This window comes from Choristoneura fumiferana, chromosome Z (genome assembly GCF_025370935.1).
Source record: "Choristoneura fumiferana chromosome Z, NRCan_CFum_1, whole genome shotgun sequence".
Lineage (NCBI taxonomy): Eukaryota > Metazoa > Arthropoda > Insecta > Lepidoptera > Tortricidae > Choristoneura > Choristoneura fumiferana.
In genome coordinates, this window is record NC_133472.1 from 32,482,685 (window position 1) to 32,505,987 (window position 23,303).

The following is a 23,303-nucleotide window of genomic DNA, read 5'->3' on the forward strand; positions in this document are numbered from 1 at the left end:
ACTACCTGTAGGTATATTACTTAACATGTCACGTGTATTTGTCCATGTACCATCGCTAACTGGGATTCGCCAAGATCGGGCTTGTATCGATCGATACAAACACGCGTCGAATCACGTTTAAAAAGCTTTTTTGCTGACTGTACTTGGATTGTACCTAATCTAAACTATATTTCCGTAGCAAATTTCCTGTTGAGGAGTTCCGTCCTGCTTGCGAAGATGATCCGGGCTGAACCACACAAACACAAGAAGTGTGACACTACCAGGTCCGAAAAAATTGCATAACAAAGTAACTACAAGTAAATAGTATTAGCGATTTTGTATGGAATTTGACTAATACTAAGTATTTGCTTGTACTTTATTATGCAATTGGGTCCTGATTATGGTATTGTCACCAGGTTTACATTACATATACCTACTTATGCCAAATTTCAAGTCAATCCAACTACTGGAAGCCTCTGGAAGCGGGTCAAATTCAACTTCCAAGATTTGACCACCACACGTTAGGTTGGGGTACTTTGGCCCTTGGGATTAACTCTGTCCTTGTTTTATTATTGCTTTGAGTACCTATACGGTTCTTTGCCATGTGCTTGGTGTTGTATGGTGTGTATATGGGCCAAAGTTACCCTCCAATGGGTCAAAGTACTTTACGGTACATACATAGGTACAGACAGAATGTATGTATACAATAAAAACGTGGTGTGCAAAGCCCCTCACCGCCCGCACCGATTGGTTCGTCTTGCTTGCATATTTTTTGTCATGCCTAACTCAACTTTTTGCTGTTTTCCAAGCCAAAGTTGCCAAAACAAAAAAGAACACATCAATCACATACGTCGAGCAACGCGTTACAGTGTGACGTATGTGACGGTTCTTAGTACTTGTACTACCTTATTGCAATATTTGGCCCAAATTTGGCCGAACCACAAAACACATGTTCAAAAATTGTTTAAGATTTTGAGGTAACACGGATTATGTTTAAATACATATTTATATTTTTCGCCATGTTTCTCCCAAGATTGATTCGGCCAGACAGCCCAAACAGCAACGAAGGCAACAATGACAAGTTAATATTAAAACCAGCAGAATTAGTTGATCTAATTTTAGAAGAGCGAATGAGAACAGAAGGAGTAAAAGCTAAGGAGAGAACACGCGGCGTAAATGCGGTTTTGAGATTCGGTGATTTTGACAAGCAAACGGCAGATACTAAAACGGGTAGGTAAATATGGAAGCGTAATCTATTAAAACTTACTTACAGTTTACATTTTCAAGTAGCTACCTGCTGCTTCCACTATCTAATTCGTGAGGATCAGCAAAATTTCTAGGGAGTAACACATAAGCTACTCTTTATTCCCACGGGATCAGGATGTGCATGTAAAATTCCAAGATCTCTAGAATAGAGTCATGAAATTTTGCAAGAACACTACGTACGAATCCCACTAATATTATAAATGCGAAAGCTTGTAAGTCTGTTTGTTTGCTTGTTTTTTTCATCACGTCTAAACCGCTGAACCGATTTAAATGAAATTCGGTATACAGATAGTTTGCGTCCCGGGGAAGGACATAGGAGACTTTTATCCCGGAAACTTGCGTAGTTTCCACGTGATAGTGAAAGCCGATTTCTACGCGAACAGAGTCATGGGTAATGGCTAGTTTAGGATAATCCCGGAATTTCAATAGGGCATTAAGGACATATTAGGCACAGCTCCATGACGTCAGTTCTCTTTATATTTTGTCACCCGTACAGATCATGACCAAAGAATATTAGTATATAGAATTACAAAGTAATACTATAAATGCGAAAGTGTGTGTGTTTGTATGTTTGTCCCTCTTTCACGTCGAAACGGAGCGACGGATTGCCGAAATTTTTGGCATAGAGATAGTTTTTGGACCGGAGACTGACAATAGGCTACTTTTTATCACGGAAAAATGCACAGTTCCCGAGGGAACAGCGCGCGATAACCGAATTCCACGCGGGCAAAAGCTAGTCATATAAGTAGATTATTAACTAAATAACATGATACCTATTATATTTACATCGATAGTAACGATAGAGCTTTATTTCCAAAAATTTAATTGAAATAATATGATTAAATATTATGGCATTTAAGATACTCAAAAAATGTTTAGGTACGGTTTTGTGCTATGCTGCAGTTTGCATCGTGCAGTCTCTGCAACATCGTAAAGAAACCTGCACAAACCTGCGAAGCTATTCTGAATGGGGTGTGTGAAGTTCCCGATCCACACTGGGCCCGCGTGGGAACAACGGAGAGGAGGCCTGACTGAGCCCAGCAGTGGGGCGTATATAGGCGGGGATGATGATGCTAGACTCTGACGGCAGAAAATTGCAGTAATATTCCCTATTGAACCGAAGCCTAAATAAATAAAGGCTTGTTTATGAACATAAATTAGAACAACTTTTAGATGAATGCACGGACGACGGCGAAACGTTGAAGAGTCGAAAAGTATGGAGTCGGTGGAGCAAGTGGGGCCCTTGCTCGGTGAGCTGCGGCGCGGGCGTGATCACGCGCCGGCGCGCCTGCGTGGCCGGCCGCTGCGCGCGCGGCGAGGCCGAGGAGCAGCGGCGCGCCTGCAGCCGCGCGCCCTGCCACCCGCCGCACGAGCCGCACGACGAAGCCGTCTGAACTCGACCCAGTGGCGGACTGACAGTGGGGCGGAAGGGGCGGCCCGCCCCGACTTTTTAGTCCCGGGGGCCTGCAAAAGTCCTTATTCCTGAACATGTTCAAAATATGTTTAGTACATCAACTTCTAATTTTGGGGGCCTCATTCAGCCCCGAACGAGCTTAGTCCGCCACTGACTCAACTGTACTTTGTATCAAATTACATACAGATAACGACACTCGAACTGCGCATGTGGCGAGCATTTTCACTATTCTTTGTGTGTATTGAGACGAACATTGTGCGGAATAAATAAGAAATACGCTCGTCGCGCCGCCGGTAGCGCGTAGACCGGCCGGCCCGTAAGTAGATAGCCATTTGAAGAATAAATGCCAAGTTCAGATGTTTTCGAGTATTTTCTTTTAAGAACAGTTTGACCGGCGATTTACTTCTATCTCATCTGATGGAAAGTGCAGATATGAAACCAAACCAAAGGCAGGCACTTTACTTACTGGTTAAATAAAAGCATCAGCTTATGAACTCTAGCCTTGTAGAGCCCTATAATAGTGTAACTTGTACCTATCTTATGATACCTAGGTAGGTACAGTCAACTAATTTAATTCCTAGGCCACCAGGGAACTTTATCATAGTAAATAATTTTGTTTTTCTAGAACAATATTTGTCGAATAACGGTGAATGTTATTACTACATGGTTCTGTGGTGGCCTTGGAATCAAATTGGTTGACTATACATCCCTTTAATTAGCGTATAGAAATAAATTCGGGAGTAGCTCTGCCGCAATAAGAAAACATAAAGAAAAGTTAAGTTGGTACTCACATAAGTACGTAAGTTCAGTTATTTTTATTTTGAACATACATACATAAAATCACGCCTCTTTCCCAACGGGGTAGGCAGAGACTACATCCTTCCACTTGCTACGATTCTGGCATACAACTCTTGCTTCCTCTACATTCATCAATCTTTTCATGCATGCACGTCGGTTTAGAGTACTCCTGACCCGACCTTTCTTCAGAACGTCCCCGATTTGATCGTGGTACGTTCGTCTAGGCCTTCCTCTCCCAACGTTCCCATTCACGCTCGTCTACACATCAAAATATTCGCGTTGTCTAAATAAGTACCTAGTTTGTTTAGCTGAAAGTTCAAAATCTGTAACAGGGTACATTTTCTACGCGGCATTGCAGAACCTTAATGACTGCAACTCATTCTTACATGTATAAGTGTAAATGTTGTGTGTTACCAAGAAGTGTCCACTGACCGACAACATTTCTTGCAGCCTATTCGCGACAGGCGTCCGTAAGGTAAACACAGTTGTGTTCCGCAGAAACAATTATCTCGACTTGAAAAAAAAGAACGCGCATTGGTACGTAGGTAGTGTTCATTGTCATGCGCGAGTTATCGCTGTGTTTAAGGGGATTCGGAAAGCTACAAAATGAATATTCTTATAACACTGACTGCATTAGCGATGGCGAATCACTTGGTTATGGCAGAAAGTGAGTACCTCCATGTTATAAAAATTCTCAGTAGTTAAGTATGTTCATTACATAGTCGACCGAGCGATATTCTTTTACCTTCTAAACCGTCAGGTGTTATGGCTGAAAACATTAAAGCCATATCATTTGCAAGTCAATCAGAGTCTTATTGTTTTTTGGAACTGGACACAGTCACCTGCATTAATATCTAGCGGAGCGTGCAAAAATATCTGACACGTCCTTCCGGCCCTAGAAATAGAGTCGTATCAGATATTTATGCACGCTCTGTTGTGTCAGATATTGGTGCTGGTGACTGTACCTAACTTTCGTAAAAATTATAAAACACTCACTTGGTCGACTATAATTAAGACTTATGGCTTAAGTTTACTATCATTCTAGATATATATCACACAAACTTGCATAGCCAACGCGGTCGCGATGCTGTCATGCAACAAAACGATACCTAGGTACCTACCTACGTTTTTGGGTTGTTAGTATGTGTATGTAGAAAGAAAAGCCGAACTGGCCTAATGGTTTGACTTATGGCCTCTCAAGCAGAGGATCGTGGGTTCAAACCCGGTCTCGCACTCGCACCTCGTGAGTTTTTCAAAATACATGTGCGAAATAACATTTAGATTTTACCACGAACTTAACGGTGAAAGAAAATAGCGTGAAGTGATCTGCACAAATTAGCGAAGCAATTCAATCGTGTCTGAAGTTAGTTTCCTATCTGCCCGCACTGGGCCCGCTTTCGGAGAGGAAACCTGGAAACCTTTTACCAGCAGTGGGACTGCGATGATGAAGTAGATACCTACAATCAAATCTTAAGTTCAATTTGACCTAGGTACTTTTTTGGGGTAAAGAGTAATTACACTTTGTCAAAAAGCTTGTAATATCAATAAAATATATAGATAAGTGATTAACAGTAGCATAGCGTTGCGTGAAAAATTTTGTTACACAATCTGGGGAAAAAACCTACCTTAAAGTTTAGAGCAAGGAAAAGGAGAGAAGCGGGAGATTTGTTCCTTGTGTCTACCTCATTACTCGGATATACCTACTTACAACACCTCGCAGAATCATTATTCCTAGCAGTTAGTGCACTATACTTAGTGCCATCAACGAAGACGCGTGATTTTGTCAAAATTAGACATTAATGACATTGTAATAAGAACCACGACACGCGTCATCGTGAATGACTCTACCTACTTATACGTGTGCAAGCACATTTTACATTCTTGTCATTCATTCATTATTGACATCACATAAACAGTTACCCATCGCGCGACCAACGACTTTTTTGGTAATTTTGGACTAGTACACTAGTACCCTTGTTAAAGGGTGATCGAAACTAGTAACAAAAATTGACTATTCACGACTACACGGTACTTAAATATACTTAGATACACGCCACGGTGGCGCGCAGGGCGTTCGACGGGTTAACGAATATGGCAAAAAAAGACAATTCAAGTTGGTAGGTACGGTGTACCTACTGGTGTATAATAATAGTAAAATAAATAATTATGTAGAAACAAAATTTATAACGAAAAAGTAAAACCGACTCCAAAAAAATAAAAAAATGGAACCGACTACAAAACCCTTTAAAATATTTTTCTAGGTACCTACTAGCTCGAAGTCGGTGCCTCAGCACAAGCCAGCAGGAGTGGACTGATTTATTAATTCAGAAGACAAATAATTAAATTTGAAGGCAAAAATGACAGTTTAAAGAAGCTGCGTTAATTACAACCCATTTTAAACTAGTTAACTAAACAGTTATACAGGATGTAACATTCATATCGGTCAGTATGGAAAAGTCAGAAACTAAGACATACGAAGATCTGTTCTTACGAGCCATGTCATCGATTTTAGTAACAAGAAAAACTGCATTCATACATTTTTTTAAAACTTGTACCCAGCTCGGGAATCGAACCCGGACGTTTTAAAAAATAAAACTTACATTATTAAAGAATATGAAATACAATGCATTGTATTCATTCTAGACTATCGTGTTTCATAGTAACATTTATTGTTTATCACCAACACTACCGATATCCAAATAGACATAATGTAATAAAACTATTTTAAAAAATGACTGGGTTCTATTCCCGAACTGAGTACAAGTTTTTTTTTAAATATATGAATGCAGTTTGTCTTGTTACTAAAATCGATGACAGGGTTCCTAAGGACAGATCTTCATATGTCTTTTAGTTTCAGACTTCCCCATACTGACCGATATGAATGTTACACCCTGTATAATGTGAGCGTGTTCGTCCTCATTATTATATTTCCTTTGCAGCAAAAGAGCCGCCTAAGGACGTACATCCGAAAAGCGGTGTGAAAGTGCCACCAAAAAAGGCACCCGTCATTGCCACCAATCACGAGTCCACTTCAACTGCCGGGCCAGTAAAAGACCCCCCAACCAAGAACGTCCCCAAACCGAACAACCTATGGATATACAATCCAAGCTCTCAAGTAAGCACTAAGTAGATACCTAAATTGTTTGTTAACCATGTGGAATCATAAAAGGGGCAAAGGGGATCTAAACTCCCCTATTTATATTGTCCCCTACTCTACGCCCCAACAGGATTTCATTTTGTACATTAATTTATAATGAAACAAGACGTTGCATTTAAGTTAATACTGAATACTGTATTTATACAGGTACCATGATTAGAAATATAGCTAGGTATATATACGGCTCCCCGATTGCATTGTGATGCTGTGCAGTTCAATATCACCGAATTTTCTTTACAACTTTAACTCCAAGCCGAATTTACATTATGTAACTAGTTTTATATAACTAACTTACATTGCAGCACTCGGTTACTTAGGTATAGCTCGTGAGTTGAGGGTCCCGAAATATAATAGATACTGTAGTTGAATAAAACAAGTTGTAGGTATAATATAAAATTCGATTAGATAATTGCCGCGTAAACCACAGAAGTAACAAAATATTTACATATTTTCATTCTCCATGCAGTTGCAAAATTTCTGGTTCTCTTTATAAATACATATATATGTACTTAAACTGTCGGTCAACGAATTGTATACTCAATACAAACTTAATACGTACGTTACGTGTCCCATAAAATAACAGGAACTTAAAGAGAGGGTTAAACAGGTCCTTAACGTATACGTAGGTACTAAAAGTAAGAACGTATACAATTTGTTAAACGACTGTTTAAGTACATGGGACAGGTATCTGTGGTACCTACTGTGTCTTTTAGGGTTCCGTAGTCAACTAAAAACCCTTATAGTTTCACCATGTCTGTCCGTCTGTCTGTCTGTCTGTCTGTCCGCGCGTGGCCAAGCTCAGGACCGTTAGTAGTTTCTAGTACCTACTAGCTGTAATTTGGCATGAATATACATATCCATATCACTAGCCGTGGTGGCCGAGTGGTTTGACCTATGGCCTCTCAAGCAGAGGATCGTGGTTTCAAACCCCGGCTCGCACCTCTGAGTCTATCGGAATTCATGTGCGAAATCACATTTGAAATTTACCACGAGCTTTACGGTGAAGGAAAACATCGTGAAGAAACCTGCACAACCTGCGAAGCAATTCAATGGTGAGTGTGAAGTTCCCAATACGCACTGGGCCCGCGTGGGAACTAGGGCCCAAGCACTCTCATTTCGAGAGGGGCCTGTGCCCAGCAGTGGGCCGTATATAGGCTGGGCTGATGATGATGATGATGATGATGACCGACAGTGGTAAAATAAAAAACAATAAAAATAATTTTTAGGGTACCCCTGCGTACCTAGACATAAATAGTCGTGAATTTTTTCTCAACTAACCCTACAGTGTGGGGTATCGTTGGATAGCTCTTTTTCACCTCAGCTGTACTATTACTTATTCTGTGCCTCAGCACCTCAAACAGGCAGGTTTTGCTATGAGCAATCAGTGAGCAAAATTGCATTTTAATTTTATATATTTTTTTAAATGCTGAGGATAGTGCTGGGTCTACTCGCTGGCAATTCCAAATATTTGATTGAACTTCACTTTGATCTGTCACTTTCACTTTTGATTGGTTTATTACCATCTTAAACTAAATTTATGGAATTATAAATATACCTAATTAATTATACATGACAATAAAATATTGAAAAATGAAATATTTCCAAAATGTAAATTTTCCCGCTCCTTTAATAAAGTACCTATGCAACCTCGTTGCACGAAACCCGCTTCTCTTGTTTTTTTTTTAATTCCTATACTTCCGGGCTTACCTGTTAATTTCACCATCCTTGATTAGTTAACTGACGGAAAAATTCTTTTGTTCACAAATAAATTTTAAACCATTGGATTGCTAAACGATTTTTTATTCAGTGATCTGTTTGCGAAAATTAAATTTAATGAACATTTTCATTAAAATTGAATTGAATGTGTAAAAATTTAATAATTTTAATGGTATAAATAATCAAACTTACAATTAAAATTTTAGTAGTTTAAGATAAATGCTTGCTTGGTATAAAACTTGGAAGATTCCGTACACAAATACAAATCCTTAGAATAGAAAAATATTACTGATTTTATCGTAATGTATGGGATTATCCTGCGTGTCCGACACCTCTTGGCCGGTTTTTGGATTGAATAAAAATACTACGTACAGTCATAATTTAATTCATATGCCACCATGAAACCTCTAAAGGAAAACGTAAGTACATAAATTCAATAATGCGATGGGACACGACCTTTACTGTGAAATGATGGTGGCCAAAGAATGCCACTCCTTGACCGTACCTTCCGTTTGCAATCATTGTTAGTATAACTTACTTACGGTGACTTTTTAAAGATGTATTTAATCGCGACTGTACATATCATTTTTACAAAGGTTTTACATGTATTAATATTATATCATCATATAGCCGGAAGACGTTGCTGGAAAAGGTTCCCTTAGAAACAAAACGACAATGTTACTTACATCCACCTGGTTAGGCCTGCGAACGCTTCGTTTAATTGTGGTGTCACTCGAGACCAAAGGTTATTGTTCTCGTGATGAACTTCAGGATTTTTCCAGCTATGTGTGAATTATAATTCTTCGCTTTCTCCGGATTCTATCGCGCAGCAAAAAACAACTTTGCTCGTTTGTTGACAAATGAAATTTTTAAATGATTTGAGGGGCTAAGACGTTTTTCTATTTAGTGATCTGTTTCGAAAAATTTAACAGGGTGCATGTTGAAGCAGCGTTGAAATGAAAAATTTGGAAATAGGAAAATGTTACTAAATAATTAAACTTATCAATTACAATTATTTAATATAGAGTCTTAATAGCAGTTAAAACATATAAAATAAAAAGAAAAATGTTCGCAATACGAAATTTTAGAATAGAAAAATATTACTTGATTTTATCGTAATGGCTACGGGACCTTATCCTGGGCGTGTCCGACACGCTCTTGGCCGGTTTTTGGATTGAATAAAAATACGAGTAGAGATGATAATGATAACTTACATATCACAGTGATGAAACAGGCTCTAAAGGTAAGTCTAGCGTAAGTACATAAATTCAGCATAATAGCTGTATGGGAGGGCACGGAACGATTGCCTAGCGTTTAGGCAGATCATGGGACCAGGCACATGACGCCGCCATTTCAATCATTGGGCAGATATGAATTCTACATAATGAAACGCCGTATGGATCTACCGTGCCTGCGCGGCACGTCGCTTCGCTCGCTCAATAGGTATTACCACTCCTATTGACGTCATAACTTATAGGTCAATATCATCATCAGCCTAAGATCGCCACTGCTGGACACAGGCCTCCCCCTTAGAACGCCACAATGAACGACAACTCGCCACTTGCATCCACCTGGTGGGAGGCCTGCGAACGCTTCGTCTTCCGGTTCGTGGTCGCCACTCGAGGACTTCTCCCCCAACGGTTATCTGTTCTTCGAGCGATGTGGCCTGCCCATTGCCACTTCAATTTGCATATTATTCCAGCTATGTCAGTGACTTTAAACTTGTTGTTTGTAGAGCGTAAATCATAAACGATTAAAATAAATTGATTTTGCTCGCAATCGAAGTGAAAAATAGAGTTTTCACCTCGAGACTAAAAGTCAATATAAACCCTCGGATAAATAGACATAGATACCCACGCCAAAGCTCAGGTGGCTAACCACCCCATATGTATATTGGCTTATTTTAGTCCCTCGATGAAAAATATAGTATTTCATGATTTTTAGAAGTCAAATTTAGTCGTTTTAGAAGCTTTTTCATATTTTTTATTAGGATATATGAAAACCATGTACACCTACCTTACAATGTTACGAGTACATGTATCCAACACGAACTGTTGATTCCACAAGAACAGACTTGAATAAGTATAACATAACGACCTACACTAGGTACTTGTAAATACTATTACTTACTACCTTTTACCCGCGGCTTCGCTCGCGTGAACCATAAACATTTCAAAGAAGCAAGCAATTAAGCAAGCATGAGCATGTAAACAAGCATGTAATTATGCAAGAAATAGTGCAGGCAAGAATGCATTCAAGGCTGCATTCAAGCATGCAAGCAAGCATGCAAGCCGGAATGCAGGCAAGCATGCAAACAACTGATCAAGCAAGCATATGCAAGCCAGAATGCAAGCAAACATGCAAACTATTTACTTTGGTTTTCAGTAGATATACATGCATATTATTTGTACAGTAATTTTACAGTATGCAGAGCAAGGTGCGAACGATGTTGGGCCCGTTATCATGAGACCCCACATTTCGAGGACAAGGATCGCCAAAGCTCATTTGCCTGGAATTGATCCGTATTTCAATAAGGTTAGTTAATTTAGGATATCTACCTAATCAATTTATTGCAATAGAACCTACCTACAAGTTGTAATAGTATGTCGTGCACAAGTTTTATGCTCTATCTAAGGTGCGGGAAAGCAATTGTTAACAGTGTCGGTGAATGCGTAAAAGAGTGATGGCGCCTAAATAATGTGATGACCTCAAGATCTGCCTTCTTTATTTAATCTTTATGATTAACTAGGCTTTTGAATTGTGATATTGACTAGGGTACCGTGTGTTAGCTACAAAAAGTAGTATTTACTTACCTACTTAGGTAGACTTTTGCTAGATTTCCAGAATAGGTTCATTTATTGCCTGGATCCCGTTTACGTGCCCTCATCAATCGTGTCTTACTCCGATCCTGATTTCCTTAATGCTAATCTTCGACGGATCCGGTTATATTTATATTTTCATCAGTCTTAAGCATACCTAACTGGACTGGACAGCAAGTGTTTTAGGCATAACAACGATTTTTTTTTAATTTTCGTCCGCAGGGCTACTTCGAACCGTTTGAGAAGCGGCCGAAGCCAGTGACGCTAGTCACCTTCAGGAAAAATGGACTAATACCCCACCAAAATATAGAAGTAGGTATTTATACAATGTGTGGCCCAAAACCGGGGATAATATTAAAAACAGAGGCTCTATAGGTCACCGGTAATTGGATGATAATTTAAAGTCAAAACTGAACTTTTGTTTTTTTTTGTAACAAACTTAATCGTAAAGTCAATGTCCGCCATCCTAGAACCCAACTGACGTCACCTTCTTCTAATAAACTTTAATTAAAGCGTAGGTCGCTGAACTAATGTTGTTCAGTTTGACCAGTACGATCTATAGATGTTTTAATTATTTGCTCGTGTAAGTCAAAATAAACGGAACCTCTTATCGCAATGATCATTCGTAATGTCTACAGTCTGTCTGAACCGATTAGGTGTAAATTGGTTGCATATTGTATTTCCACAACTCAAACAAAGACGTGTTTCACGAAAATAAACTAATTTTGAATATAGGAGACATCTTTCTAGGATGCACTTGGCGGTTTTTTAGATTCGAAATTGACCTAACTTAACGTGATCACTGCAATTAATTGTAATACGTTACGTAACGTCGTGTATACCTACTAGCGTATATTTCGTATGATTTTCGTGGGGACTTTTTGTTGACATGGTAAGTAGAAGATACTGTTAGGTACAGTTACGAGTAACAGGTTATCTAGTAGACGTACCTACGTATACGTGTAGGACGTCTAAAAAACGATCGAAAATGTCATTTAATTCTACAGCCCATTGACAAAAAATGTGACCACGAAAATGAGGCTGTTTAAATGCTCGAATAATGGCCCACTAGCGCACCAACTGACGCGTGACCCACGGTAAAAATGTCTGATCCCTGAAATGACACTAAGTATCTATGAGAAAGTTCTGCCGTGGCTCAGGAATCAAATAGTTTAACTGTACTTAAAATAATTGCCAATGTATTAATTTAATTTTTAATTATTTACCAGGAGCGCCCGCGCAACTTGAACCTCGAGGTTGCGGAAATGCAATCACCCTACAACAACATCGGGAGCTTTTGGCAGGACGACATCGGAAAATTTTAGAAAAACTTTACTTAACTTATCAACTAACAATTTAAATTATTTGTAAATATCGATCATAACAAAATAACGCTCTCATGTGCAGTTTCAATCTAAAAAATCTACAATGTTTTGACTTACTTCGTTGAATTTAAGTAAGTTTAATAACAAAGTAAAGAACTTATTCGCCTGATACCGATTGTCGTTCGAATTCAATTTGTTTTATCGTTTTACGAAAATTGCAACGAACCTAAATCGTAACGTTTACAACCGGCTCTGCCCACTGCAATGTTTTAGTTATGATTTATATTTTTTTCATTGGAGTCGGACTCTGCATACTTTTTACTCCGCAAAATGCACTACTTGACGACACATTACAAATTAAAGAAGCTAACATCGAATCTGATGACGACAAATTAAATCAAGCTCTTATTTTGGTTGATATCTTAAAAACAGGTATGAGGTATGAATCTTCTATGATTAAATTACCTAAGTTATGTAAATTAAGTTACTGGAATATATTTTGTGTAGGTATTTTAATCATAATAATATTAATATCGCTTTTTTTCACCCACATAAAATGGTTCGATTGGCTTGAAAAAGATTCGACAGTTCATGTTTAGATGTTAAGTAGTTGCTGCTTACAAAAAAGGCTCAACATTATTATTTACTACATACCGTGCCATAATCAAGGTCCGTTAGTAATAAAGAGTATACCTAACCCAATCAAAATGAAAATTTTAAGTAGGTGAATATTCTGCATAGCGTATTTCTCACGGAATGGGTTCTGAGTGTGAAATAATTTTCTTGGAGATTTGACTGGGTGTTACGCTACATTAGTTAGTCAAAATAATTATTTATGTAATGAAAAATGAAAGAAATGAAAGTTTTTATTGATTCAGAAACAGTGTAACATAAAATACAGTGTCAGCGGGCCCCAACCAAACTAGGCAGTGCATGTATGTGAATGGACTCAGTAAATTTATTTTAATAAAGTATTTTACTTTTATTTCGACTAGGTTCGTTTAAGTTCTTAATTTGACTTATAATACTTAATACAATACATCGTTTTTTTTTTCGTTTAATTTTTTGTCAAGCTGACAACTTTTTCTTTGGGTTTAAGTGTTTAGTTTACAGTGCGACGATGTGATAGTGAACGTGGTTACGTTTGCGTAAGGCGCTGTATTGTTATTTAGGTACATATATTATTGAATTACTATATTTGATAGCTTTATGTTATTATTATAAGTGCTTTAATAATAATCTCAAAATTAAAATCCACGAACAAAACAGTTAGAAACAGTGAAACTGTAAAGTGAAGTTCTGCAAAATTGTAGCGTTAGTTAGTTATATAGTTATCGTTTTTTGGTCGCGTTGATTATCATTAAGATCGTGTCGCACTGTCATAAATAGGAGGTTTATTTTTTCTATAAAGTGCATGACGTAGTTAACGTTCTTTTAGATTACAATACAATACAATACAATACAAAGACTCTTTATTGTACACCAGACATAGTAAGCGATACAGAAAACAAATTATTAAATTACAAGGTGAGCAATAGGCGGCCTTATCGCTTAAGAGCGATCTCTTCCAGGCAACCTTAATCAATAATAAGATATATATACCAGGCCCTGTACCACAAAAGTTACAAGTGCTACAATTCGAAAAAAATGTTAAGTTTCTCTTAACAGAATGTTACAATTTTGTCGAATTGTATCACTTGTAACTTTTGAGGTACAAGAAGGGACAGAACGTGGGCAGAACTCATTCAACATGACGAATGCTAATTAGTTAAGAGTACGGTATAAGAGAGTAAAAAATTGATAAAAAAAGTAAGAAAAACTTTACAGTTGCGAATAAAGTGGCGCCTTCGTTTATTCTAGTGAATGAGCGGTTACAGTGCTCAAAATGATCTAAACACTCCTTTCTTACCTTGGCAGTAGAGAGAGAGGTCGTGTGTCTGTAGATCATTTTGAGCACTACAACTTTCCACCCACTTCTGCTGCTGACTGTACTCTCGACATATCTGGCATCGTAGAGTACGTCAAGCTACTCCGGCAAAATATACAACTCCGTAATGGAGATGAAAGCGTGATCGAGGAAGTCGATCAGGCAACTTGTGCTGCTAATGCGACGGAGGCTCCCGGCGTTACGGGGAGCATGGCAAACGACAGTATTGGAAACCATACATCGGGTGAGTGCTCTGATTTCAATATGGAGTGTAAAATGTAAGGTAATGGTAATATACCGGGTGTGGCCTGTAATACGAGCAAATAATTAAAACATAGATCTGAACATTAGTTCAGCGACATTTAATAATTATTATTTTTTAAGTTTTAATTTTATTTTAAAGTTTATTCGAAGATGCTTCTTCGAGTAAAGCAAAATGCTTGATGTTTTTAGCGTGACAGGCGACGTCAGTGGGTTCTATAGGATGGCGTATATTGATTTGTATGAAAAAGGGAAAATCTAAAGACTCCATTATTTTTAAAAGTCACTGAACTAATGTTGTTCAGTTTAAAGACTACGATCTACGTTTTAATTTTTTGCTTGTATTATAGGCCACACCCGATATACTGTATGTGTTCTTAAAATAAATAAATATAACCGCTCGATTTCTGTTTGGGTCAGTAGGAATAAAATAAAAATCGGAAGTAATTGCTGCAAAAGGTTTTATTATTTTAATGGCTTCATTTGTTGCCCAATATGACTATCCTAGGTTTCCCCCCTCCGCGGAGTTGTGCATAAGTGGTGGGGGGGGGTAAAATTTTAACCCCAAAAGGGGTATTTTTGCGGTTTTACGGTTATATCTCGTAAAGGACTTACAATATCGAAATCTGTTCTTCATAAAAGCTGGAAGGCATTTCATCCGGCGTAGAAGGAGACCAATTTCATATTTTTTCGACTATCCGTTCTCATATTAAGGCTTATCAAAGTTAGGTGTATTTTACATGTTTTATGAAAAATTATTCCTTTTATCCCGTATAAATTTTAGGAAATCTTGAAACCTAACTACTGTTGTACTGTAAATTTTAAGTACCTAATATTTATATTTCTGGTTAAAGACATTTATTTACTCAAAAGAAATGTTACATTTCACTTAATGAGTAGTTTATAAAAAAAGTAAATAAGTATTTAGTGTACAAAAGCAATGAGTATTCGTGAGCGCTCACACTCAGGTACGTTCATGTACAAATACAATACACAGTAAGTTATGAAAACAGAGCTTGTCTAATAGGCAATAAAATTCATTTTGGGTTAACCATATAAAACTGTATGACGGGTAAGCGTGTAAGATTGTCGTTTGTCGCCAGGCGCCGAACCGGTCAGCGCTAAGCACGTGAATAGGACGTTGCAATTACAGGGGCCGGATTTAGGTAATGGGGATTTTATTAAGTATGTGGGATTTTAATTTGTTTTTAAACATTGATAAACATGACGAGTCTATAATAATAATCTTAAATAATTACCTACTTTTTAAAGAGATAACATAAACCGTCACTACTTTGAAAAAATCTCGTATCTAAAATCAATATGTCAACAAAATTGAACCTTGATGTAATTTCTATAAAGTTCACTCAGAAAATTATCTATTTTGAGGTACGAGTTGTCTTAAAAGTAGTGACGAAATCCCATTTATTCCCCATCCCGTGGGAATTTTGAAATTATGTTATGATTATTCTCAGTGTTCTTATTGAATAAATTAAGGTATTTCAGCTCTCACGCAAGTAATCATTAGAAAGTTCAACCGATACGCCGCCGTTAGCAGGTTACCTGTCCCATGACCATGAGGCAACATAAGACTACGAGTATGTGCCTCATGGTCAGTGATGTAAATAATGCAGTTGTTCTTGCAATAAATATATTTTTTTATTACGTATCCCACTAATATTATAAATGCGATTGTTTGTTTGTTACTTCATCACATATAAACCGATAAACCGATTTAGATGAAATTCGATATACAGATAGTTTGAATCCCGGGGAAGGACATAGGATAGTTTTGACCCCGGAAAATTGCATAGTTCCCGCGGGATAGCGATAAACGAATTCTACGGAAAAGTCGCTGGTAGGGTAGTTATATTATATTTACACACATTTAGGGGCTGTTTCCCCAATCATTGATTAGTTTTAACTGACGGTTAAATGTGATGCCATCTCTATTGGTTTTGTTCAAATAGACGGAGACGGCATCACATTTAACCGTCAGTTAACACTAATCAATGGATGGTGAAACAGCTCCTGATAACCAATGAAAATTACTAAGGGGACATTAAATTGGGGATATATTTACATTACTTTATCATTAGTAATGATTCATTACAGGACAGGGATCCTGTTAATAGATAAATACTTAAAACGCTTCTTGTATGGGATGAGAACCTCTCATTATCTACGCGTGATTCAATTTTTAAATATTTATCCGGAGGAACAAACTCATTTGAAAACCTTAATTAATTAAAATGTATGTAAATGACTGCACTGCACCAAGTGACCTAAAGTGACTGTTATTTTCCCAGAGTCCACCACTGGTGGCAGTGCGCCGCTCCCGGCGGGCACGCCGCCGTCGCAGGCGCAGCCGCGTCCACTCGTGCCCAACTTGACCACACCAGCCGCTATGGCATACTACGACATGCCCATGCCGCAGCTACCATTTCCGCTACACCAGAAACCATTTCAAGCACCTCGCCGTATGGAACATTCTACACCGTGTCTCACTATTAATCCGGAATGTTTTATTAGCTTTAGCAGATGATTGGATGGATCAGTTTGGTTTGGCAAATGTTTCCATACATTCCCTAATCGGTGCTTAAAGTGCACAGCGTCAAGGGGCATGATCGAAATATCTGATTAAAAATCTTTACAGTAATGTTTAGTCCACTTAACCAACCATCTGCTGTAGTATTCCGTATTAATTAAAACACCTGATTTTGTTTAATTTTCTTTATTTAGGTTAGTCCAATGTTCCCCTTTTTTATTACAGGCTATTTCCGACGACGTATCCCGGACTACTATTATTATGGTAGGTATATCTTCTTCTATATTTATATTTATCTAATATATAAAACTAGCTGTTGCCCGCGACTCCATCCGTTTAGAAGTCTGAAAAATAGTTTACATCCTATTCTCAGACCTAGCCTACCGAATATACACCAAAAATTTCATAAAAATCGGTTAAGCACATATTAAATGGTCACAAATATTTTTGACCTGAGAATTTTATATACTATCTTTTTCCCGCGCCTGCGCTCGCGTTAAATTTGAAGTCACTTACTGCTTTACTTTCTGCGATCGTTTTTTCGTGTTTTAATTGATTTTTCGGAGGATTATATGAAAATAAAAATACAGGCAGACGTTTTTTTAGATTCAGACAAATGGTGCGAATTTCGTAATTCAAAAATCATATTCGTATCAACTTTGGAATCATCAGCATCATGTCAGCCGAAAGACGTCCACTGCTGAACATAGGCCTCCCCCAAGGCCAACTTTGGAATGGAATGTGGAATTTTAGAAAACGTTAAAACAGTTACGTGTTTTTTTTGTCCGCGACTTCGTTCATGACATAGGATTATTTCCTCGGGATAAGAATAAGTGAATTCTGTACACAGCCACACAGCTGTCCCTGTAATTCTTTAATCTAGGAAATCGCAAAGTTCCCGCGGGATATATGTAACTCTTTAGTTTGATTTACAAAAAAACTTACACTGACAGAAAGCTACACTGTTTTTCTACTTTAATCCCGAGAAATTGTACTTTCTGCGTGACATGAATTACTATTTTGTTATATTATAACATTCTTAATTGTCAATGAGAGGCATATGGTTATGGATATAACTTTGAAAGCCCATGTGGAATACATTAAAACTGTTATTTAAAGTTATTGTGTTTCTTCTATAAGAGAAATATGAGTGATTACCAGCAAGAGAGACCCTCCTTCTCCGTCATATAGATTAGTCTCGGGTCACAATGTTAGTGACCAAACTCCTCGGAAACGGTTTGACCGATTTTTATGAAATTTTTTGTATATATTCGGTAGGTCTGAGAATAGGACGTAAACTATTTTTCATACTTCTGCGCGGACGGAGTCGCGGGCAACAGATAGTTTATTATTATAAAAAGACGCCTTAACGGGTGCTATGCTAAAGTAGTGAGTTTATCTATATCGTCTATTAAAAAAAAACATTTATTTCACGTACAAAGACTCATACATACGATTCCAAAAATAAAATAATAACACACAATAATAATATATATTATGTACTTCTTAAATAAATATTTTTCATTTTTAGATTTACCTCGTCGTCGGTTATATAATGAACCACCTGTGGTAGGTAGGTACGTCTCAGCCTTCTTCCTTAATCGATATGAACCATAATCCCGCTAAAATAGGTACCTATTTATTTTTTTAAACGTTTTGGTTTGCTGTAGGACTGTTGCAAAGGAATAAAGTACCACCACTCTACTACAAAAAAACTCTACCAAAAGGTAAAACGATATACAGCGTGTATTTTTGATACTACCTCAAACTGTAACTAGACGAAGATTTAAGTGCTGTGAACCGATATCAAAACAAATTTTTAATTTAGAATTAAGTAACTACCAGAGCGTTGATACGAGAGAACCGTTCTGTGACAGCTGTCACGTCAACAAGTGCGACGTTTTGAACAAAAATAAAGTAGTATCACGTAGTGATACATTGCGTGTTAATTAAATTTATAAGGAAAATGATAAGTCTAATTGTTTTACTAAAATATAATAAAATGTGATAATTAGGGCCTTCACTAACTACCCTTGAAGTTTGAGGTACGTAGTATCAAAAATACACGCTGTATTATAATGTATTTTGAAGTAACGTTACCTACTTAAAACTACCATAATGATAAGGGTGCGGCTGCGATGCCAGTTTCTGGCTTCGCGTTATTCACTCACTAAGTAGTCTTAGGAAACTGGTTATTTCTGCAGGTTGCACAAAGAGGCTAGTGAACTACAATAACTAATTTTAAATTAATTTATGCCTTCGCGCTGTCATCGTTCATCCACCATTCTCTCATATTTCGTTTTCTAGATTTTTTTTACCGTACAACGGCAAAACCTCCTAGACTCTGGCAAAATTGTCCTCCAATGAACAGTCATATTAAAAAAAAACAACAAATTAGTTAATATCACTTCGTCTAAAAAAACAGCTGGTCTAAGTAGTAACTGGTCTAAGTAGCAAATGGTCTAAGAAGCAACTGGTCTAAGTAGCAACTGGTCTAAAAAGCAGCTGGTCTAAGTAGCAAGTGGTCTAAGAAGCAACTGGTCTAAGTAGCAAGTGGTCTAAAAAGCAACTGGTCCTAACCTGTTTTTGTTGAAAACTTGAAAAAACGGGTTAGTCTCACTTCGTCTAAAAAGCAACTGGTCTATGTAGCATGTGGTCTAAAAAGCAGCTGGTCTAAGTAGCAAATGGTCTATAAGGCAACTGGTCTAAGTAGCAAGTGGTCTATAAGGCAACTGGTCTAAGTAGTAAGTGGTCTAAAACGCAACTGGAAGCTGGTCTAAAACGCTTTTCGCCTAAAACGCAACTGGTCTAAAAATACATCTCGTCTATAACGCTACTCGTCTAAAACGCTTCTCGTCTAAAATGCAACTGGTCTAAAACGTTTTTAGTCTAAATCTCATCTCGTCAAAAATGCAAGTGGTCTAAACACAAATTAGTCTCACTACCATACGTACGAAATCTTTTTGAGTAGGCTTCATTACGACTTCACACTAATATTATAAATGCAAAAGTTGTTGTTTTTGTTACAATCACGCGTAAACTAAATAGCATAAAATAAAATTAATTTACAACATCAAAAAGCAATGCTCGCTTTGCTCGTGGTTCAATCCCAGAATCCTTCGCTTGCTCGAGTTTCAATTATAAGCACTCGTGCCAAACAGTAACTTTCCACCCTTGCATAACAAATAACTATTAGACAAGCTTTTATTTAACTTTACGATTGGGCTCAAATTTGCTATACATGCGTATATTTGCTGACAATGTAATAATATGGTACCATAGAGCTGAACTGATGATGGAGTAACGAAACAATAAGATAGTCCCGCCATGTTTGGGCTCATCACAATTGCCTTGATTAAGCAAAGGAAAGTATGCACGGTCGGCAATAAAAGCTTGTTTTAAAAAATAATTTTAGACATGAACGTATTTCTTTATCGTATGTTATATAGCTAGTAGATAGGCATAATATAGGTCTAAGGAATAAAATACTTCTTCATATTTAGACCAAGTGGCGTTTAAAACCGATTATCAGGTAGCTTAAGACCACTTGTTACTTAGGCCATCTGCGTTTTAGACCTATATGGTTTTGGTGTCTTAGGCCATTTAAGTTTTAGACTACTTGCTACTTAGACCAGCTGCTTTATAGACTACTTGCTACTTAGACCAGCTGCTTTATAGACCACTTGATAATTAGACCAATTGCCTTATGGACCACTTGCTACTTAGACCAGCTGCTTTATAGACCACTTGCTAATTGGACCAGCTTTCTTATAGACCACTTACTACTTAGACCAGCTGCTTTTTAGACCACATGCTACATAGACCAGTTGTTTTTAGACGAAGTGAGACTAACCCGAAAAAGCATAGGTAGGTTTAGGTAGCCATTCACAATGACGCATGCCTTGGTTCTTATTACAATGTCATTAATGTGTAATTTTGAGAAAATCACGCGTCTTCGTGGATGGCACTAGGTATAGGTTAGGTTAGGTTAGAGTTGGTCAAGGCGCGAAGCGCCTCAGCCACGCGGAATAAGGGCTCCGCGAAGCAGAGCTCCGGTGACTTTGAGTCAAATAATTTTAGACCACTTGATACTTATACGTTAGACCAGTTGCTTCATAGACCACTTGCTACTTAAACTAATTGCTAATTTGCTACGTACACCACCTGCTTTTTAGACGAAATGACACTAACCCCTCATAATTTATGGGTTACCAATAATTAAGTATATACTTCCTTACAATTAGGGTGGTACATTTTTCATAACCTAACCAACAAAAAGTTGGAAAACCCCCGACTTTGTCACTTCAAAGTTCAATATCTCAAAAACGGCTGAACCGATTTTGATAAAACATATCTAAGAACCATCGCTAGAAAACCTGGATTCAATTAAAAAAAAACCGCATTCAAATCGGTCCACCCGTTTAAGAGCTACAGTGCCACAGACAGACACACACAAACACACTGACATACAGACATATACAGGCACACAGACACACATAGCAGTCAAACTTATAACACCCCTCTTTTTGCGTCGGGGTTTAGGGTTAATAAAATAGGAGCGAAGTGCTTCTAGTCTAGATGATGACTATCTACTTTTTGCGATACATTTGTTTTAGTTTTTTATTAACCAAACTAGGTTGTTGTTTTATATGCAGTGATCCCCTAAAATCCTAAATTAACAATGTAATGTTATTCCCAGGATCTGATTTTAGAAGATTCGACTATGACAACGATCCATTTAATGACACACCTACTACAGTTTGTGAGTACTACATAATGGTAACAGCTAAGTCGGTAAGTAAGCACAATCTTCTGAACCTTTACATGATACGAGTTTTGTTATTAGTGACGACAACTACAATATCAACTACTACGAGTAGAACAACCACGGCTGGTACGAGTACCACTGTGGCAGTCACCGCACAAAGCACTGCAAGTGACGCACAAGGGTCGTCAGATGCCACTACGATGCCGACGCCTACGCCACCCATGACGTCACCCACCACAAGATCTAGACGTACCACAATACCTGCGTCCAGAAAACCCACGATGAAAACCACCACTGTCACTCGACGTTTAAGTGTTAAAACAACAGCATCGATTAGTTCTGAAATTGGTACGTGAGTTGTTCCACCCGCTACCATTCTCTTACTTTGATTTATCTTGTTCTTTGCCTTCAATATCATTTTTTAAAGTTCTAGAGTAGGTACCGCGATTGAATTATACCTCGACTGTATTGACCTACTTTATTTACAGATCGTGAAACATTAAAAGCAAAAGTACGACATACACCGTCACTGCTAACAACCAAAGATCCAGTAGATGCAGAGGTCGCTTCGGAGTTAGTAAAAGAGTTGAAGAAAGAAGGCATTACGATAAAAAAAAAAAAATTGATATCTTCAACCAACCCAACTACGGACGTGTTTGATCCCGCTTTCAAGACTAGCATGAGAATATATTTAGAAAAGAGCACGAGATACCCAATACCTTTACCGGAAAACCATGCATTTTGCTACACCAATCCAAATAATCCGCTATGTCGAACTTTGATCAAGTGAATTTGTGAATCCTGTCCTGAAATGTTTACCTACACGAACCTTGATTTGAATATCCAATAAATATTTTGTAACTGCTTACAGGGGTGATTTATAATTAGCCTAGAGGAAACGTTAAATCTTTCCAGGTGCCTTCTGATCCTTTTTTTCTTGCAGTAGGTAGGTAGGTGCGGTACATACACCTACAGCTTAGTCATATAAATAAAGCCGCTCGTGCCTAAAATACCACATTTTTCAAAATACTAAATTACACGTCATGCTCCTTTGAAACCCCATTGTCTGTTTTTGATTTTTTTCAGACATAACGATGATGTATGCAATATGTATGTACATACCGAATTATTACCATTAAATTTACGAAATTCTGCATGAATACACTTACTTTTTCAGTAAACAGGGACGAAAAAAAATTGTACCGCAGTATTACTGTTAAATAAATAGGTTATGGCTAGTTAGTTGTTGCCAGGGCGCGAGCAATTCCATTGCAGCCGACTGCTTGTACTTACTTAACGCAATCACTGCCACCGGTACATAAAGT

General features: G+C 37.8%; 3 protein-coding genes across 7 annotated transcripts; all 3 read left to right on the plus strand.

Moving 5' to 3' along the window:
• Positions 1-843: 843 nt before the first annotated feature.
• LOC141434762 (uncharacterized) lies at positions 844-2,640 on the plus strand. The gene is made up of 2 exons (XM_074097200.1): positions 844-1,209; positions 2,407-2,640. Exons 1-2 carry the CDS (start codon positions 969-971, stop codon positions 2,637-2,639), a joined length of 474 nt encoding a protein of 157 aa, XP_073953301.1. The 5' UTR covers positions 844-968; the 3' UTR covers position 2,640.
• Positions 2,641-2,904: 264 nt separating this feature from the next.
• On the plus strand, positions 2,905-12,484 carry LOC141434743 (uncharacterized). 2 transcript variants are annotated; one of them, XM_074097186.1, is made up of 6 exons: positions 2,905-2,975; positions 3,908-4,124; positions 6,397-6,572; positions 10,755-10,865; positions 11,372-11,461; positions 12,379-12,484. In XM_074097186.1, exons 2-6 carry the CDS (start codon positions 4,064-4,066, stop codon positions 12,472-12,474), a joined length of 534 nt encoding a protein of 177 aa, XP_073953287.1. In that variant the 5' UTR covers positions 2,905-2,975; positions 3,908-4,063; the 3' UTR covers positions 12,475-12,484. The 2 variants fall into 2 exon arrangements, with proteins under 2 accessions (XP_073953287.1, XP_073953292.1); XM_074097191.1 differs by lacking the exon at positions 11,372-11,461.
• Positions 12,485-12,545: 61 nt separating this feature from the next.
• On the plus strand, positions 12,546-22,846 carry LOC141434715 (uncharacterized). 4 transcript variants are annotated; one of them, XM_074097156.1, is made up of 10 exons: positions 12,546-12,906; positions 14,490-14,645; positions 15,766-15,828; positions 16,972-17,142; positions 17,436-17,474; positions 18,742-18,783; positions 18,881-18,937; positions 21,910-21,972; positions 22,057-22,326; positions 22,467-22,846. In XM_074097156.1, the coding sequence occupies exons 1-10, from the start codon at positions 12,750-12,752 to the stop codon at positions 22,766-22,768; spliced, it is 1,320 nt and encodes a 439-aa protein (XP_073953257.1). In that variant the 5' UTR covers positions 12,546-12,749; the 3' UTR covers positions 22,769-22,846. The 4 variants fall into 4 exon arrangements, with proteins under 4 accessions (XP_073953257.1, XP_073953265.1, XP_073953272.1 ...); XM_074097164.1 differs by lacking the exon at positions 18,881-18,937; XM_074097171.1 differs by lacking the exon at positions 15,766-15,828.
• The last annotated feature ends 457 nt before the right edge of the window (positions 22,847-23,303 follow it).